Source organism: Pituophis catenifer, unplaced genomic scaffold (assembly GCF_029215685.1).
Source record: "Pituophis catenifer annectens isolate HBS135680 unplaced genomic scaffold, rPitCat1.0.hap2 SCAF_2, whole genome shotgun sequence".
Lineage (NCBI taxonomy): Eukaryota > Metazoa > Chordata > Lepidosauria > Squamata > Colubridae > Pituophis > Pituophis catenifer.
In genome coordinates, this window is record NW_027256882.1 from 72,661,875 (window position 1) to 72,681,850 (window position 19,976).

Sequence of the window (19,976 nt, forward strand, 5' to 3'; positions counted from 1 at the left end):
AGTCAAATTAAAAAAAAAAAATGCAGACTAGCATAACCAGATGATTATCCTATAGCCGTGATGGCAAACCTATTGCACGCATGCCACAGATGGCACACGGAGCCATATCTGTGGGCACGTGAGTATTGCCCAAGGTCAGCTCCAGCTTACATGCATGCACCGGCCAGCTGATTTTTGAGCCTTCCGGGCACACCGGAAGTCAGGAAATAGGCTGTTTCCGGCCTCCGGAGGGCCTCCAGGGGGGTGGGGAAGGTTGTTTTCGCCCTCCCCAGACTCCAAGAAAGCCTCTGGAGCCTGGGGAGGGTGAAAAACAGGCCTACCGGGCCCACTGGTAACCTTTTTGCCGTTGTGTGTCATAAGCGGGGGAAGTATGGGGAGGGGGGTGACGCGCACACATGCACGGGGGCGAGGTATGGGGGGCATTGAATTATGGGTGTGGGCACACACATGTGCGACCCTCCCCTGCTCTCCCCCTGCTTTTGGCACACGACGGTGTAAAGGTTAACCATCACTGTCCTATAGAGAGGATTTAGTCAGGTAATGGGACAATGGAAGATGTTGCTGAGGGAACATAACACAGGAATTAGTCTTGTGTAAATCTCCAAAACCAAAGACCGACGAATGATAAAAATAAAGCTTGCCAAGTAAAATCACACCAGCTACACTTCAGTTAAACCCAGCCTACCTGTAAACATTTCTCAGCAACCTTCTTCAGGGCCTCCACTGCCTGAGTGTGCGCAAGTCATTCTTCAGGAGCAGCCAAAAGCGAGCCAAAAGTTCCCATCTAAACCCACCTGACAGGATTTCTAGATGTAATTAAGGGAGAAAAATTCATTGCCCTTCCAAAAATAACATACGAACTAAAACATAATTATATGTCAATAATTCCCCGAAGCAGGATTTTATCAGCAAAAACTAGCAGATTCTGTCCCTTCTGGGACATTTTTTGAAAAAATGTGAGCTTTTTTTATTTAAAAAATTGCACAAGTTAGAGCTGTATCCACTTCTGTCCTTCTCATTATATTTGCTCACTCTAATACCCTAGATAAACATTGGACTATGATTGTCAATAAAGGAATACCGGTAAGTGGTTTTCTTTCTTTTACATATTTTTTTTTCTTCATTTTGTCTTTTGGTCCTATATTGCATTACTATTCCCACCAGAGGGTGCACAAACCTTTTCTTGCTTTAAAAGCTCACAAGACACCTATTTAACTATAAAGCACTACTTTTTTTAAAAAAAAAAATGATTTACTTAATAGTACAAACCAGTATTTCTGAATTTTAACCAACTTAAGGTTCTCCTGAGACTTATTTTCAGCCTACAGGACGGTGTCTCAAAGTTATAATTTTTATTGCTTTGGTGCTGATGGAGTGGCCAAGCCCAAAAAATATTGGGCATTTTTTTCAAACTGAGGAAACACAGAGCTTAGATGGGGAGGGGAGGGGAATGAGGATTCTGTGCTTTATTCCTGACCCAGGACAAATTCCTATTTTATCCATTCATTTCCTTGTGACTCAACTGGGAATATTCACAACAATAAAATTATTTCTCCAACATAGCTTCATTCCATTGAGCAGAAGAAGCCAGAAATAATCAATTATTTCTTCCACCAAAACGATCAACTCCTAGCCTCAACAAAACTCATTCAGATTTAAAATAAAGGCAACCCTTCCCCTGTAGTTTTCCCTGTCTGATTTCCAGAGCCTGATTTCTTTGTTTCTTCTCATAACTCAACATTTCTGGTAATTTTCTATTTTATTTTATGCCATGCTGAAAATTTCACTTGGTATCTGCCTTAAACTTTACCTACTGTCAAAAACCCAACCTGACTAGCTTAGTGGCTAAACTAACATGCTTTGTAGGACTGAGACCCAATGAGATGCTTATTGAATTCACTTTTTTTTTCTTGAGTTGAACAATATGTTCAATCATACATCAACCAAACGGACTGAGTTTGCCCAAGATGGCTGAATCACAAAAAAAATAATAATAATAATCTCAGTAAATTGTCCCAGTGAGGCCCCTGAGTCTTTAGCTTGCTTGGTTCAACATGGGAGTGGGAGGGGGCAAAGCAAGAATCAGAGGAAATTCTTATTAGCTGCAGCATGAACATTAAACAAGTTATATACAGTAGAAAAATTACTGAAGGATAAATATTGCTACAAAAATCTTCATTTCTATATAAGTATAGTCCCCGAATCTTGAGAGCTAAATTATTCTGATTAAATATTGTTCTCTGGTAAAGTTCAGTGGGTAGCCATAAAATGTAGTATGAAGGAGTTGAAAAGTGGTTTGAAAATGCCAAAAGAATGTGGCACTGAGTAAGCCAGATGAAAACTTTCCTCAGTTGCCTCAACTCCTTGCCAAAATTCAGTAGTGGTAGTCCTCAACTTATGACCACAATGAAGCCCAAAATTTCTGCTGTTAAGTGAGACATTGGTTAAGTGAATTTTGTCTCATTTTATGATCTTTCTTGACACAGTTGTTAAGTGAATCACTGCAGTAGATAAGTTAGTAACCGAGTTGTTAAGTGAATCTGGCTTCCCCATTGACTTTGCTTGTCAGAAGGTCACAAAAGGTGATCACATGACCCTGTGACACTGTAATAATCATAAGTATGAACCAGCTGTCAATGATCACATGAATTTTGATCACATGATCACAGGGAGGCTACAAAGGTCGTAAGTATGAAAGTGCCATTGTAACTTTCTTTGTTTGTTTTTTGTGTATTTTTAATTTTATTTTAAAATATTCATCAACATCAATATATGAACAGTATGGCATCTGGGTATCGTTCTTTGTGATACAAATAACAATAATAACATTAATAATATTTATTACATTAGTCAAACTTTTGTAATGTTAGTGTTAATACACGTTTGTATTAAAACATAAACCTTCATTATTTATTTGTTCAGAATTTCAATATGCCATTCTAATACCAATCACAATATTATTTGACCATACGTAGTAATACCATCTTTCAATCTCTAGTCTTTCCATCTGGTTATTGCTTTTATTCTATTATATAAAAATGTGTATACTAATATTCCCCCTATTTCTTATTTCTACCTCTGTTCAAGCTTCTAGGCAGGCCACCATTACTAGTCCTAGTGTTGATACACATGTTTGTATTTAAATATAGTCCTTCATTGTTTAGTTGGTCAATGTTTCAATATGCCATTCTAATGCCAGTCACCATATTATTTAAACATACATAATAATACCATCTTTCAACCTATAATCTTTCTGTCTAGCTATTGCTTTTGTTCTATTACATAAAAATGTGTATTCTTATTTCTACCTCTATTCTAGCTTTTAGTCAAGCTACCATTATATTAAAAGGCATTTCCTTTCTATCCATCATCTCTTGCCCATTTTAGTACTTCAATTCTTATTCGTTTTTTGGCTTGCCTCCCATATTCCTTTCTTGGATCTTTGTCTCTATCTACATCTACCTATTTACTATTTAGTCTGAATATTTCTCCCATCTCTACTATCTTATGCTGGTAGGCCTCCAGTGTCTGCCCAAGCCCCTAGAACTAAAATGATATTTATTTTATATTAGATAAGGGATGGAATATGGGGTAAAGAAATACGATAAATGTTTGTAACCTTAGATAGGATGAAAGGTCACTGAATGTATTAATACTTGTGGTGATGTTGGAAGTCAATCTGTGCCTATATGGGAACTGTTTCCCTTCAAATAAATTCCTCTTCTTGATATGAATGGCAGCAAGGGCATCAGCAATTGGAAGGGGGTAAAAATATGTCGATGCTTGTAGTCTTGCGATCAACCCAACCCAACTCAATTGATTTCCTTTGACGTGTCTCCCCATAGAAATTCTTGTTTTCCCAATATGGTTTCATCTTTCAGATGTGATTTTTCAGTTGGAGGGAGGCAGATAATTCAGGGTAATAGGAAGACCAGCCAAGATGTCTTCCTTCCTTCCTTCCTTCCTTCCTTCCTTCCTTCCTTCCTTCCTTCCTTCCTTCCTTCCTTCCTTCCTTCCCTCCCTCCCTCCCTCCCTCCCTCCCTCCAGGAATACCTTCAAATGGATTGTTTCTAAATTGTGCAGATATTGCATCTTTTCCTTTCCCTCAAGATGGAAGCTGATAAAAGACTACGGGGTTACAGATTATAAACTATATCATTAGAATCCGTTGTAAAATTCTTGAAGCACACAGAGCAATCACACCATAAAAATCCTATTTATATCAGCATTTCTCAAACTTGAGATTTTTAAGATGTGCTGACATCAATTCCCAGCATTTCCCTATCATGCTGCCTGAAATAAAAGGTTGCACATGTGAACAATACATGATTTTGAACTTTTCTGTGGGTGATACAATAAAAATTATTATATGGGATTATATATTTTTATTCAAATAGATGTTTTTGGAATATGGATCTTTATGGAATATAATTTGCTTATTTTTACCTCACTCCTCTGATATTGACAATGGATAGTAACGTACTTCCATTGTAAACGTTTCTTACTGTGCTGTTGCTAAGATTTACAGATCCAAATTCCAAAATACATGGGAATAAATGCCTTGAGCAAATCCACAAGTACATACACAAATATACTTAAAGAGTTCTGCCCTGTTTGGAGTGCAACCAAGAAGTGCCAGGGCAAGCCAAAGTATAATTTTTAAAAAGAAAGAAAATATAGTTTCGGCGTTAAACCCAAAACTTTTCTTTTATGATTCATGAAATGGTATGCATCAGATGGGCTTGTGGTATGCGTGTGGGTGGAGGCAGGCTGTGTTTTAAGCTTGGCAACTGGGCCCTGCTTCCAGTGGATTTGGAGGACACTAAATGGTTGCTGCTCCCTTTTCTGGAGTAGATTGAAGAACATTTTCTGAAGCAAGAAGTTTCTCTTAACAGTTATCTCCTCATTATATCCCTCCATGAGTTAACAGCTCAGACAAGTCCATCCCCTTGAATATACAGTAAAATAGAGCCTTGATAGTACAGTGGTATACGCACCCTGTTATTAACACAGCTGCCTGCAATTTCTGCTGGTTCGAATCTCTCCAAGGCTCAAGGTTGACTCAGCCTTCCATCCTTTCTAAGGTAGGTGAAATGAGGACCCAGTTTGTGGGGGCAATAAGCTGACTTTGTATAAAATATACAAAAGTATGAAGGCTATTGCTTAACGCATTGTAAACCGCCCTGAGTCTCCGGAGAAGGGCGGCATATAAATCAAATTAAAAAAAAAAAATCTCCCCACACAGTGTGGAGATGATCTGCTGAATACTGTCTTTGCCACAGCTGTCTGATACCATTATTAGGAGCCACTGAAAAGGAAAATCTATGCATAAAATTCTCGGGAACTTTTTATCAGGCAAGATATTTCTACAAGCTGAGGATGGGAAACAATCAACTTTCACAAGATAATATGAATTAGATGAATAGAGTAGGGTAGAGTAGAGTAGAGTAGAGTAGAGTAGAGTAGAGTAGAGTAGAGTAGAGTAGAGTAGAGTAGAGTAGAATTCTTTATTGGCCAAGTGGGATTGGACACACAAGGAATTTGTCTTGGTGCATATGCTCTCGGAGTACATAAAAGAAAAAATACATTTGTCAAGAATCATAAGGTACAACACTTAATGATAGTCATAGGGAAACAATCAATATAAATCTTAAGGATACCAGCAACAGGTTTCAGTCATAAGTGGGAGGAGATGGCTGATAGGAACGATGAGAAGATTAATAGTAATGGAGACTTAGTAACTAGTTTGACAGTGTGGAGGGAATTATTTGTTTAGCAGAGTGATGGCATTCGGGAAAAAACTGTTCTTGTGTCTAGTTGTTCTGGTGTGCAGTGCTCTATAGCGTCATTTTGAGGGTAGGAGTTGAAACAGTTCATGTCCAGGATGCGAGGGGTCTGTAAATATTTTCACAGCCCTTGTACAGTATACAGATATTGAGATCTCGAGCTCTCTCAAGACAGAATGGAGTGGAGATATAGTCCAAAACATTCTCCAAGAGACTTGTTTCTTCTTTTTCTTACCTTTGGCAGAAACTTGCCTAGAACTCATCACTTAGAAAGCCGGATGAAATTCCATCTGGAAGCTTATAGATTTTATCTTAATCTACATCATTGCTCTCATCAACCTTACCCTGAAGGATTGGAATGACTCATCCTTTTATACAAGCAAAATTGCTCCCAAATTACTTGACCTAAATTACCACTTAACTCTAGAAGAATCACAGCATGAGTAGCTGGTGAAGCCCTTCATTCTGACAGACCAGAAATACCAGGTCAAGAAAAAACAACAACCATTTGGCCAGGAATCACAAAAAAAAGATGCCACTGAAACTTGGGAAAAGTAGGAAAAAGAAATATCAGATTTGAACAGCCATGAGGGAAGTGCAGTCTCATGGGGACAAAGGCTGATCAGCTGTTTAATAATACTGCTTCATTCTAATCTGCATTCAAGATTTTTATCCCATTGTGGCCAAGTCTGAGCCTAGAAGCCAAATTAAGTTGTGTGGAATTGGGTGACTGAGATTTGCTGCCAATTCCTTGTCTAGCAAGAGTGAGAGGAGGTGCATTCACATAGACTAGTTAATATGGTTCATCATGTCATCCATGCACCCTTAGGAAAATATAACTTCCCAAGCTCCATAGATGGGCTCTGAGCCAAACTAAGAGGAGAAGTGCAGAAAAGAATGAGAGTTAAAGACCAACGAAAAGACCAACACTGGAACAACAAATGGAGTTTCAGCCCAAAAACCAGCACATGCTGAATCACAGAATAAGCAGTGATTTAACCACACCAGAAAAAGCATCCTCAGTATATCAAGCTGTGCACTGAGACTGTCATCCTTTATTCCTCTGCAGCACCTTGGACAACATTCTTTGTGTAATAAATAACACAGTAAAATATATTTCACGCTACTATCGTCTTTCAATCAAGTCATAACACGAAACCTATGACTATGAAACCTATGAATACAACCTATTTACCAATGAAGGGTGAACTCATTCCCTTTTAATGAAAAAGGAGTCACTTTTCAGGTATATTAGAAGAGATAAAATGGTGGCTTATTCATTACATTTAAATTGTATAATTTTGCATTATAATAGTTTGTTCTGTTCCATTGTAGGAAGCCACTCCCCTCCCAGAAGAATGAAATGTTTTAGGAAATATTAAAAAGGCAGAATATTATATTTGCCTGGATGATAAAAGAAGAAACATGTTTTAAAGATAGAAAACAGTTCCCTGCCCCCAGCAGATATATGGTGCCCATTAAGAAAGACTGGGCCAGTCTATCTACAAAACAAACACCTTCAGATCCAGGATGATGGGATTATGCTTCAGGGCAAAGCCATTCAGCCACAATAGGAATTGCCAACAAGCCCCTTTATTGCATCAGCAAGCTTCAACCAAATTTGACTCAGATTACCTACAAAATTAGCTATGGCCCTGACAGCAATCAATAGATTACATGCCTTTGCCACAGGAACAGGAAGCTCAAGTTCAAAGCCCAGAGAGGGTATAAATAACCCTCACTCTCCACTCCATGTGGTCAGCTACCCAGAATCATACGTGCTTGGTGGTTCTGCTTCACCATTAAACCAACTTTCCAAACAGCCTATATGTTTCCAGTGTCTTTCTCCCCACTTGGAACTGAACCAGATGGATATTTCTTCCAACACCATCAATCTCAGTAGAGCACTGGCATATAGGACCTCTTCAAGTAAAAACAAATTTAATCTTAAAAACATTATAATCAGCTACGTTTTCAAATCAGATGGTGAGAAAAGCTGAAGAATACAAGCATATATGCAGCAGTGATAATAAGCTGATGGCTGCAATGCCATTTTTCTTGGCTTCAAGAAGCACCTTCTGAGTGTGAGATTCTCAGGTTTCCTGTAAATTATATCTGCTAAGTGTGGAGACAGCTTTGCTAGGCATACCTGTTTGGTGCACTTTGCAAAACATGAGCACCCATGCGGCAAACTTAAACACTTGTTTGCTTTCCCTCTCACATTCTCGTGTGGTGGCAACAACAGGGCTTTTGTTCCCTTGTCTTGAACAAAGCAGCTGGGATCCACAGGGGACCATCAGTTCAGAACAAAGAGTGTCTCATTTCTTCCCCAGAGCAGGCAAAGGCAGATCTGAAAATCACTTTCTAGGTTACCCAAGGTTAGGCCTTTCACCTTGACCTCTGGGGCTCATAGAATAGAACTCAAGTAGCTTACAGATCATCTTTCAGTTCCCTCCGAACCTGCTCTGAACATTGTACAGGAGGCAGTGGTGAAATCCAAATTTTTTTACTACCGGTTCTGTGGGTGTGGCTTGGTGGGTGTGGTGTGGCTTGGTGGGCATGGCAAGGGAAGGATCCTGCAAAATCTCCATTCCCACCCTACCCCAGGGAAAGGATATTGCAAAATCTCCATTCCCACTCGGGGCAAGCCAGAGGTGGTATTTGCTGGTTCTCCGAACTACTCAAAATTTCCATTATCAGTTCTCCAGAACCTGTCAGAACCTGCTGGATTTCACCCCTGACAGGAGGTCTCATCTACAATCTTTTAATTTCAATCTCACAAAGTAGTGACATTCTATCTTCTTTACAGTAAAATTAGTGAAAATCAAAGACCATATCCAACCTAATGACTCTTAATTGTTCCTATGATATGAGGCTGACTATTCAAATCTATGAACAAAGAGCCTGAAACAATTTGAACAGCCTCGTGGCTTGAACTGGTTCTGCCAATTCAAATCCTTCAGTTTCTTTCCTGGCTTCTTCACCCACCCACTCCAGTCCTCTTTTGACTGGACTCTGGATGATTGAAGCCCTTTCCTTTCCTCCTTTCCTTTCCTTTCCTTTCCTTTCCTTTCCTTTCCTTTCCTTTCCTTTCCTTTCCTTTCCTTTCCTTTCCTTTCCTTTCTTTTCTTTTCTTTTCCTTTCCTTTCCTTTCCTTTCCTTTCCTTTCCTTCTTTCCTTTCCTTCGTAAATGATTGCCTTGTCAAGTTGCAGAACATACTGTAATCCTGGCATTATGCTGACATTGACAATGTTTCCTTAGTTTCATAAAGACAATGGAAACTGCAACTGAAAAACTCATTATGGGGTGGGAGGTGTTTGCTGTGCATATTTTTTGTTTATTCATTTCTTTGTTCCTTCATACATTCAGCATAACAAGCAAGAGATGTTTCTTTTTTTAAAAAAAACCCCTCTATTATCTTATACAACACTGAGCTCTAAAACTGAATAGACTATCTCTGGTTTAAGGCATTAATGAAAGTATAAAGGATTCAGCTCTTTCACTTCTATAGCTTGAATGGTGGGAAATCCCCCCCCCCGGGGGGCCAGGAGTCTCTCTTTATATTTTGCATAAAATATCTGTGTGTGTGCAGTATGTGTGTGTGTGTGTATGTGACAACAAATCTGTTGTATAGACAATATTGCACATAACAAAGAGGCTAATAGAAATTGTGAATAGAGGCAATGAGATAGAGTTGGATCTGCACATGATCATGATCAAACTTAAAACAGAGTCATTGAAAACAGTGAAACGTTAACCATGATTCATTTAGACCTCGCTGGTTTAAATAGGTTGACTCCAAGTATGATTAAATCTGGATCCAGGTCATGCAAGGCTTCTGATTTAATATCGCAATAAGCACTCATATATCGACATAGTGGAACATTTTTTTCTTTTTTCGGCCAGTATTCATGCTAATTTGTCAGTTTTGGATAGAGTGTAGAAGGTCCCATTTTTGAAGTAGAAAGTATCCTTTACAATGCAAGATTTCCCATGAACTGGCGTCCTGATGTCCTTAATGGTGTCTCCTGAAATAAAGGTGAAGTTGAGATATAATAACAAGTCAAATAGGGATAGTTGTAGTTAATGTTTTACTCTTTTTTAAATTAAAAACAAGATGGGCATGTGAATATTAAAAGAAAAAGCAGGTCCTTCAAAACAGAATAAAAAGGTATCAATGTGCTTTGCTGTTATCATTGTATACAGTGTCAGACTTCTTTAAAATTAGCATCCGTCCACGTGGCTGGGGAGACTGAGGGGATCAAACTAAAAGAAGCAGCATTATGGCATTGCAGTGGAAGACCCCCCACTTTTTTTTACATGTGCAACACTGCTGTAGTCATTCCAATGAAAGAACCCGGAACCCGCAAATACTACCATTATGGGTGTTCACAGACAGCAAGGGAGGGGTTGGGCTTAACATCAGCAAGATGGCAGGCACCATACTATAACCAATAGTTATCAGAAGGTACATTGGAAAACAAATAGAAACTAGCATTTAGAATAGAATAGAATAACAGAGTTGGAAGGGACCTTGGAGGTCTTCTAGTCCAACCCCCTGCTTAGGCAGGAAACCCTATACCACTTCAGACAAATGGTTATCCAACATCTTCTTAAAAACTTCCAGTGTTGGAGCATTCACAACTTCTGGAGGCAAGTTGTTCCACTGATTAATTGTTCTAACTGTCAGGAAATTTCTCCTTAGTTCTAGGTTGCTTCTCTCCTTGATTAGTTTCCACCCATTGCTTCTTGTTTTGCCCTCAGGTGCTTTGGAGAATAGCTTGACTCCCTCTTCTTTATGGCAGCCCCTGAGATATTGGAACACTGCTATCATGTCACCCCTGGTCCTTCTTTTCATTAAACTAGACATACCCAGTTCCTGCAACCGTTCTTCATATGTTTTATTTAATCCCACATCTACTAAGCAAGGATGATCTAGTTGCTTGGCAGTACTCAGAAGCTTGCTATTTTATTTTGTTATGCATTGACTTATATACATTGATGTCTTTTGTAATAGCAACAATAAATAAATAGATACATGATAGAGAGAGAGAGAGACATACCGGTAGGTAGGCAGGTAGGTAGATAGATAGATAGATAGGAGAGAGAGGAAGAGAGGGAGGGAGAGAGGGAAAGAGAGAGAGAGGAGATGAGGGGGGAGGAAGAGGGAGAGAGAGAAGCAGTTTCTTCTTAATGTTTGCTGAGGTATGTTTGAACAGAAAGCACCAACCATCACATCCATATATAACGAAATGCCCTAGCCACTGCATCTTTGGAAAGGTAAACTTGCTTGAACAATTTGTAACAGAATTCCAACTGCCAAAGTTCAGATCCCTCTGCACCACAAACACAATTCATCATCTGATAAGGCAAGAGAACAATAGACGTGTTATCCATTTCCTGACATGATGAAATCCGCATCAGGGATTTATTTGCCCTGAAAGACAGACTGCTTGTGAGATCACCATCTATAGCTGCAAAGAGTGATGACCTGTTCTGCTCAAAGCTCCAGTACAGACATCTGTGTATGCTTACAATTAGCAAGTAACCATGGTTTCCTCTTATCTGACAAGGAAGAGGAATCCTGTTTTGTTGGTTGCTCAATTTGAATACATTTGAATTGCCTAAGGCAATTTTTGGGAGGCGGCTCCCAAACTTTTGGTTAGCAGGGACCAGTTCTGTGGAGAGAGGTTTAACCGCAGACTGGAGGGAGCGTGGTTTTGTGTGCTGCCTGCATCCCATGGATGGTGCTTCACTTGTTTGCACTTATACAAGGCATAAGCTCTTTACTGTTTGAAGAGAAACCAAAGGAAGTGGTTGGTGAACAGAATAAAAAGCATTTGTGGGAGGAAAACTCAATGCCCACCTCTTCAACAGTAACACGCTATGCAGAAATTCAATACATTTTCCCTGCATTTTCAAGCAGGCATCCTTTACATTTAGAGCTGTAGAGACTGCAGTTGTAGTTATCAAGGTAAACTTGTCTGAATAATGTTGAGCAGAAATCCTCTTGTTAAATGACATAATGTCCAGTTTCCATTGTAAAACTGCAATGATTCATTAGCTGACAAGAAAAGATGAAGATAAACATGTCGTCAACTTCCTGACATGATAAAAACAGATCTATGCTTAGGCCTTACGACTCCATTGAAGATATTGGAACTTTATTCAGATTCCATCATTAAAAATGAATTTATAATGAGTGGTTAGCTGAGCAAGCATAATTCTTTCTCCTAGCCGTGCCAAATTGGCCAGCAAATCTCAAACCGAACAAGGCTAAAAAGAGCTTCAGAAGGATATTATGTGTGGGTTCCCAGACCTTCCTTACACAACCAGTTGCTTCCCAGGTGTATTCCCTTTGAAGCTCTGGAATTCCCAGCTGAGATTTTTGTCAGTTGTAAATTCAATACATCTGGGGAGCATCAATTTAGGGAAGATCTAAATCAGGATTTTCTTATCTTAATAACTTTAAGAAGTTGGACTTTAAGATGTTGGAGTTCAACTGACAAAATTCCCCAGCCAGCTGGGAAATTCTGGGAACTGGACTCATCTTAAAGTTGGTAAGATTGAGAAACTTTAGTGGAAAATTGTTATGATCAAAAAACAAACAATATATTCACAGTACTTTATTTATTTTAGCAATATATAAAGCCACCTGATTCTAGTGGTGGTGGTAATGCCACCACTACTGCACACATAGAGCTGTTCTGATTTCTGTGTATAAGGTAGTAAAATGACTCCAAATTGCAATAAAGCAAAGTTCAGAAGATAAGTAAGCAAATGTATTAGTGCTTTGATTTGATCCATGGGCAAAGTAGTTGTTTTCCATTTGTCTATATGTCTTTATAATGCCAACCTCTTTAGATGTGGAGACTCAAGAAAGAGTGCAGAGATGAGCAACAAAGATGATTAGGGGACTGGAGGCTAAAACTTATGAAGAACGGTTGAAGGAACTGGGTATGTCTAGTTTAATGAAAAGAAGGATTCGGGAGATATGATAGCAGTGTTCCAATATCTCAGGGGCTGCCACAAAGAAGAGGGAATCAAGCTATTCTCCAAAGCACCTGAAGGCAGGACAAGAAGCAATGGGTGGAAGCTAATCAACGAGAGAAGCAACTTAGAACTAAGGAGAAATTTCCTGACAGTTAGAACAATTAATCAGTGGAACAACTTGCCTCCAGAAGTTGTGAATGCTCCAACACTGGAAGTTTTTAAGAAGATGTTGGATAACTATTTGTCTGAAGTGGTGTAGGGTTTCCTGCCTAGGCAGGGGGTTGGACTAGAAGACCTCCAAGGTCCCTTCCAACTCTGTTATTCTATTCTATTCTAAATCATAGTCCTAAAACCCCTGAAAATTATCAACTTAGAAAAAGATTTGCCTGAGATAGGTTTAAGGAATATAGGCCCAATGCAAAAAACTAGGTTTGGAATTCCTACCCCATACATAAATTAACACTGAGGATGGATTCCTACAAAACAAAATGCTGATTATTTAAAATACAATTTCATTAAATCTGAACTTAATAATATTAAATATACAGTATATCTAAAAGGGAGACTGGGTCAAAAATCAACACATTATTATCCAGCAACAATCAATTTCTTCTTCAGAGTGAGAGAAATGTACATTTCTTGGCAGAGAAAGAAATTAATTTTATTCTAAAATGAGATTTTCTTTGTTTGCTTCCCTCCATACCTCTATAAAACAATTGCTCCATTTCAATGACAAACGAAAACTGGAAAAAAATCCATCATATGAGAATCATCATACATACTTCCTGAAGTAATATCTTAACATCTACATTTCCCCATGCTCTGTTTCCCATCCTTTAGGCCAGTTACCATTAGCTTAATCCTGCCCCCAATCATAACAAATCTCAAAAATCTTTGTTGAGACATTTCACTTCAGAAGCTTTGTCCACATCTTCACCCACAGTGTCAACCACTTGCTGGCACTCCTGACAGCCATTCTCTCTTGGAAGCCACAAATGGGATGGGAGGTGGTATTTCTGGAGAGTGCTACTCTTGCTGGGTTTACTAATAGTGGATTCCTTGAAAATAAGACCTGGGAAGTCCAGCAGGATACTCCCAGCCTCACGTAGGTCCTAACAGGTGGAAGACTGGGAGGAGGGAATAGCAGTGCAATTGGGCTTTGGCTAGCAATGGCTGGGCTGATGCCAGCCACAGAGCAAGGACAGCCAGTAAAATATCCTAGAAGAGGAGGACATTAATGAATAGTGATGTTTTACTACATGCACCTCCAAGTAAGAAAACATCTATAGATACACAGTCTTCAAGCCTGCAAGACCAGTTCGCTGCAGCTGTCTTTGAACCAGCCAACTTTTCAAAAGCAGTTTTCCTTGCAGCTCATGTCCCCATCAAAGTGACTGATGTTTGATAGCAGTGTTTCGATATCTCAGGGGCTGCCACAAAGAAGAGAGAGTCAAATTATTCTCCAAAGCACCTGAGGGCAGGACAAGAAGCAATGGGTGGAAACTAATCAAGGAGGGAAGCAACCTAGAACTAAGGAGAAATTTCCTGACAGTTAGAACAATTAATCAGTGGAACAACTTGCCTCCAGAAGTTGCGAATGCTCCAACACTGGAAGTTTTTAAGAAGAGATTAGACAACCATTTTTCTATTCTAATCCTAATCCTATCTATTCTATTCTCTGCCTAACCCTAGTTATGAATGTGGACTCTTTTTAGCATTCTGTATTAAATGGAATCTTTTGCTTTGATGTCTTAGATAAGCTAACTAATATTTTAGCAAATATTATCTTTATGTCCCTGGGCAAAATGTTGTAATACAGCTTACATTCAGTTTCAGTAAGCAGCAAACCTTTCCACCAAACCAACACAGCCTTTTTCTTTCCTCCTCCTCCTCTTATACACACTTTTCTCTCTTACATATACACAACCAGATCTATCTTCTCCTCCCTCCCTCCCTCCCTCCCTCCCTCCCTCTCTTTCTATATGTAAGATTTCTGGATTTTTTATTAGGGCACTGCCAGATTTGGGAAGCAAAACTCCAGGCAAATTAGAAGTTTCTCTTTCCTTTGCTCCATCAAAGGCAATCTATATTATTTTTATTTATTTATTTATTTATTTATTTAATTTATTTATTTATTTATTTATTTATTTGGTAGGTAGGTAGGTAGGTAGGTAGGTAGGTAAGTAGGTAGGTGTATTTGATGGGTGCCTTTGATTCAGGCACCATCCAGTGGTGGTAACCTCAGATTTCAAGTACTGACAAAATGTCATGTTACAGGAGAATGAAGTAGACATGAAGATCTACTTCATGTAGACAGAGGTGGGTTTCAGCAGGTTCTGACCAGTCCTGGAGAACAGGGGTGGGTTCTAAATTTTTTTAGTACTGGTTCTGTGGGCGTGGCTTATTTTGTGGGCGTGGCTTGATGGTCATGTGACAATTATTTAGGATTTAGCAGAGGTACTGGTCTACCAAGCTTTTAACTGCTTGCAGAGCTGTACCGATCTACCCATTTATTTTTGCAGGCACTGGTCTACTCATGTATTTTTGCAGGCACTGGTCTACCCATTTATTTTTGCAGGCACCAGTCTACTCATTTGTTTTCTTTTAACACTGATCAGCTGTAGGGCGGCCCTTTGGAGCCCCGCGGCAAGAGTTTAAACAGTTTTTTTCTCTCTAGCCATCAGCTGGGACTCAGGAGGCAGCAATAGATTGGGGGTGGGGCCAAATAAAAGATAAGAATAACGCTGGGGTGGGGAGGTGGAGTGGCAGAACCGGTTTGGTGATGTCATATCGTCACCGCTACCGGCTCAGCGGAACCGGGTGGAACCGGGCGGAACCCACCACTGCTGAAGAACCAGTAGTGGAAATTTTGAGTAGTTCAGACAACTGTAAATACCACCTCTGACTGGTCCAGCCCCCATCTATTCTCTGCCTCCCGAGTCCCAGCTGATCGGGAGGAAATGGGGATTTTGCAGTAACCTAGGGCAGCTCCCTAGGTGGCTCAAGCGGCTCCCTAGGTGGCTCAGTGGCTAAGATGCTGAGCTTATCAATCAGAAAGGTCAGCGGTTCGAATCCCTAGTATAGGTCTCCCGCGTGAGCAGGGGGTTGGAGTAGATGACCTCCAAGGTCCCTTCCAACTCTGCTACTGTTACTTCGAGAGGCTGCTTAACCTTCCCCTGGAGTGGGGAGGGAATGGAGATTTTACAATATCTTTCCCCTGCCATGCCCACCAAGCCACGCCCAGCAAGCCACACCAACAGAACCAGTAGTAAAAAAATTTGAATTCCACCACTGATGAAGGGGGAGAAAGAAGAAAGAAGGAGGGCCAATGAGGTAAAGGGCAAACAAACTTTTACAAATCCAGATGGTGGTGAGGGTGCAGGAGATGGGCAGCAAAAACCAGAATAACTCAGGGAGGAAGGAATGTGAGGAAGGTTCCATAGGGGGTGCCTGTTCTTCTAGCATCCAAATTCAGCTTAATATGCTGAGATATGTCCTGGCCATTGCATAGAGATTCCTTTTCCTTGGTTGAGTTGAATGGCTCTCTACCCACCACTGAGTCAATGGAAACCAGTACCTACATGAAATTTTCTGTGTCCATTACTAATACCTATCAGGTGGCGCAGTGTTAGGGTGCAATACTGCAGCTACTTCAGCTGACTGCTAGTTCAGCAGATCAGCGGATCAAATCTCACAGGCTCAAGGTTGACTCAGCCTTGAGTCAACCTTGAGCCCACCTCATCCTGCCAAGGTGGGTAAAATGAGGACCCAGATTGTTGGGGGCAATATGCTATTTAGTATACTGTCTTGGTGTAAGCCGCCCAGAGTCCTCGGAGAGTGGGCGGCATGGAAATATTTTTATTATTATTATTATTATTATTATTATTATTATTATTATTATTATTATTATTATTATTATTATTATTTTCCCACTATTTCTCACCTCTGTTCTCAGTCCCTACAGTCACTGACTACCTTCTATGGCCATGGCTAACCAAATTTTTACACACCTTGAGGCCACCCTTGGATACTGTTGGAATAATGAGGGAAATGCTACTCGAATTCCAGTCCAGCTAAGTTTGGCTAGTTGGTGGGAAATGAGAGGAAGGGGATGTCATGGGAGCAAGTGGGAAAAGACTCTTTTGTTTCATAAGGGGGACTCAAAATCTTAGGGGCTAGGGTTGAATTGCCATCAATAAACTGGGTTTATTGTAGGGAGCATCAGAGTGGGGAACCCTGCTTACCTAAGCGCCAACCATACTCCCACGAAGACAGCACCGGGTAACAAAACTTTTCTTCAGGAGACTTCATCATTCTCTCTTTGAGGTACTTCTGTCTTCCTTTACCTTCATGGGAGAAGCCCTTATATAGCAGCTGTGTGGTCTCTGGGGTTGGGACCCTCATCTCTGGAAGAGGCTCCTGAAGACTTAGCCCAACTTTCTCTTCTGCTGGTGCCTGGCGATCCTCCTTTTGGGGAACTCCTTCTCGATTTTTAGAGCTTGAGTCCTCCTTGGGAAGGTAGATGTCAGGAAACAAACACTTTTGCCTGGAGATGCCATGATCAGGCAGGCGCGGGGTGCATTTTCGTCCATATTTTGCCTTCCAGTTGATCCTGCAGAAAACCTCCTTGTTAATCAGTTCTCTCCAGCCATCCTGTTCCTGGCTAGTTAGTAGGCCCCTCATAGCCTGCATGCAAAGGCAAGCTCTGGTGCAGGATTGTTGGAGGTGCTTGGTTTAACTGATCACTTCCTGTTTCTGGTGTCCAAGGAAACAGGCACAAAAGGGTCTGTGAAGCCAGGCTCAAATTACAGGCCAATGGTTTGCCTCGTTTCCCCACCACTGTTGCTAGGCTATTGTTGCATTAAAGCTGTCTGTGCACGGAAGGAGAGAGATGCCAAAGGGCCACAGTGCTGATTTTGGTGCAAGAATTGGCCTTAAATCCAAATGACAATTTGTGCAGGGCATGTAAACCAAAGTGAAACAACAAAGGCATTTCCCTGAACAGTTGTGTGTGTCAATGTGTGTCCCCTCCCCACTCTCTCTCTCTCACACACACACATAGGACAATTTAAACAATTGATCTTGATTTTAAATTGTACATAAGCAAGCGATGGATTTGCCAAATGTATTCTTCTTGCAAACACGTTTGGCAAATCTTTGGTTTTAAACTGTATTGGAACTAACACAGGGAAAATGTATATTGCTGTCAGCAGAAGCCGCAAATTGTTGCATTGGCTACTATCCTGTGTGGAGAGTATTTTTCTCCCTGAGAGAGCAAAACTGGCTCTTGTTTAGCCCTGTTCAGCCCTACAAAACTGGGCCATTTCAACTGTTGTTTTTTTTTATTTATTCCACAACCTTTTAAAAAGCCGGTTTTTCAGTGCAGCCCCCTTTGTAGTAGCAAAGGTATACCTTATCCAAGACATGTACCAGCCCACGTCCTATATCTGAGACTGATAAATCTCTCATTTGCCCTTTAGTGTGCATTTGAATGGTTGCCCTTTGCAAACATGAATCTGAGTCCAACCAGAATTCATCCAAGAACATGGGGATAGGGAGTGAGAAGGGGAGAAAGAAGGCTAGAGAAAGAAAAGACTCCCAGGTGCTTTCCTTCTGGTAAAGCTTCATCACACAGTGGAAGAAATGAGAGTATTTTCTTTTCAGGAGGTAAACGGTGACTAATTTGAGCCACAACCTTCTATTAAGTCTTGTGCCTTGGCATGGCATGGCAAAAAGAATACGAGTGTTTGTGGTAGCTGTATATAATTTCCATGTTCTATTAGAAAACATGTCATAACGTTAAGCCAGGCTAAAAGAAATGAATATTTTTATCCCCTTGCCTCCCCACTACTGAAAGCAGGAAAAAATAATTTTTGTCATGCATATTATTTCTAACATCAGACTCTTGCCATGGAGGAGACTGCACCATCCAACAGGAGATTAACTTATTATTAAGAATTTTTTCCTAATGTCTTAAACCTATTTCCTTGTAATTCAGACCCATAGTTTCTTGTACTGGCCCTTGTAACAACACCTAATTGTTCCACTTCAACTTCCACATGAAAGCACTTTAGATACTTGACAGCTGTCGTATCTCCTCACAAGTCTTCTGCTGTCCAGGTTAAATGTACCTAATGCTTCTGATAATTTTTCATGAGTTAATCTGTTCCAGGTCCCCTATTATTTTGGTTACTCTCCTCTGTACATACCCCAATATTATAGAGATTAAGGAAGATTACCTTGGCAAACATATGCAGGCTCTGTTCCCTAGGCATTTGGGACTAAGCATTTTTTAAGTCCAGAACATCCAGATAGCATCTGGAAGTGATTCAGGCAGAAATCTCCCCAATTTGATGAACTATAAAGAGGAGGAGGAGTACAGCAACCAGACTTGCAAGATTTTTGTTATTGTAGCCAATCTCAATAAAAGTAGCTTTAGACTACCTATGGAGTTGATTTCTTGGAATAGTCTACCTTGTAGGGCAGAGGAACATTTGTCTTCTCCAGTTCTTTGGTTTTATGCATTTCTTCCGTGGTTTCACAGAAACTGGCTGTGAGATAATTATCTGCATCTTCAAGGTTTCAGAACCAACTGGTGATTTAAATTTATTCATGATACTGAATACTGTATGCTCTACCATCTTTTTGCTTAGCTTGGGTTGCCACTCCCTCCTTGTGTCAATTGTTGTGTTTAAATGTATTTTAAAACCATTCCTTTTGGGGAGAAAATATAGTAAAGTTGAGGATTTCTGCCCTATGAACTTCCTACCATTTCTCTAAATTATGGATTCACAATTTTCTTTTCCTTCCTTTTTACTGTACTGATAGAGTTAATACTTTTAAAAACAGCCCTTTTGTTGCTTTTGATCCCCTTTTCCATTTTAGGTTCTTTTTGCATTTTAACTTTTTCTGTGTAGATAGTAGGTGTACTTGCTGGTACACCTCCTAACCAATTACACCCATCTTCCATTTCCTATTCACATTTCTTTTAATTCAGCTCAGTCAAAAGCTCCATATCCATCCACAATGGTGTCTTGAAAATTAGAGATTCCTCAGCAGTGCAGGACATTTTTAAAAGTCTAGATACAAGTCATTACAGGAAGGAAACACCATTTTGAGATGAAACAAACAGTGCAGTGACACTCATGCATATGTATATAGCTCCCACTAATTCACTAAGACTGTTTGAGATACAA

General features: G+C 40.1%; 1 protein-coding gene across 1 annotated transcript; it reads right to left on the reverse strand.

Moving 5' to 3' along the window:
• Nucleotides 1–9,696: 9,696 nt before the first annotated feature.
• LOC139309535 (protein SPMIP1) lies at nucleotides 9,697–17,472 on the reverse strand. The gene is made up of 2 exons (XM_070933627.1): nucleotides 17,025–17,472; nucleotides 9,697–9,815 (listed from the first exon to the last, which is right to left on the reverse strand). Exons 1-2 carry the CDS (start codon nucleotides 17,470–17,472, stop codon nucleotides 9,697–9,699), a joined length of 567 nt encoding a protein of 188 aa, XP_070789728.1.
• Nucleotides 17,473–19,976: the final 2,504 nt, after the last annotated feature.

What these genes read in the sequence shown, in the direction of transcription:
- LOC139309535 (XM_070933627.1), bottom strand. Translation starts at nt 17,472, where the DNA reads ATGCAGGCTATGAGGGGCCTACTAACTAGCCAGGAACAGGATGGCTGG. An exon ending in GGAGTATGGTTGGCGCTTAG is followed by an intron (nt 9,816 to 17,024) that starts GTAAGCAGGGTT and finishes CCTTTATTTCAG; the next exon opens with GAGACACCATTAAGGACATC.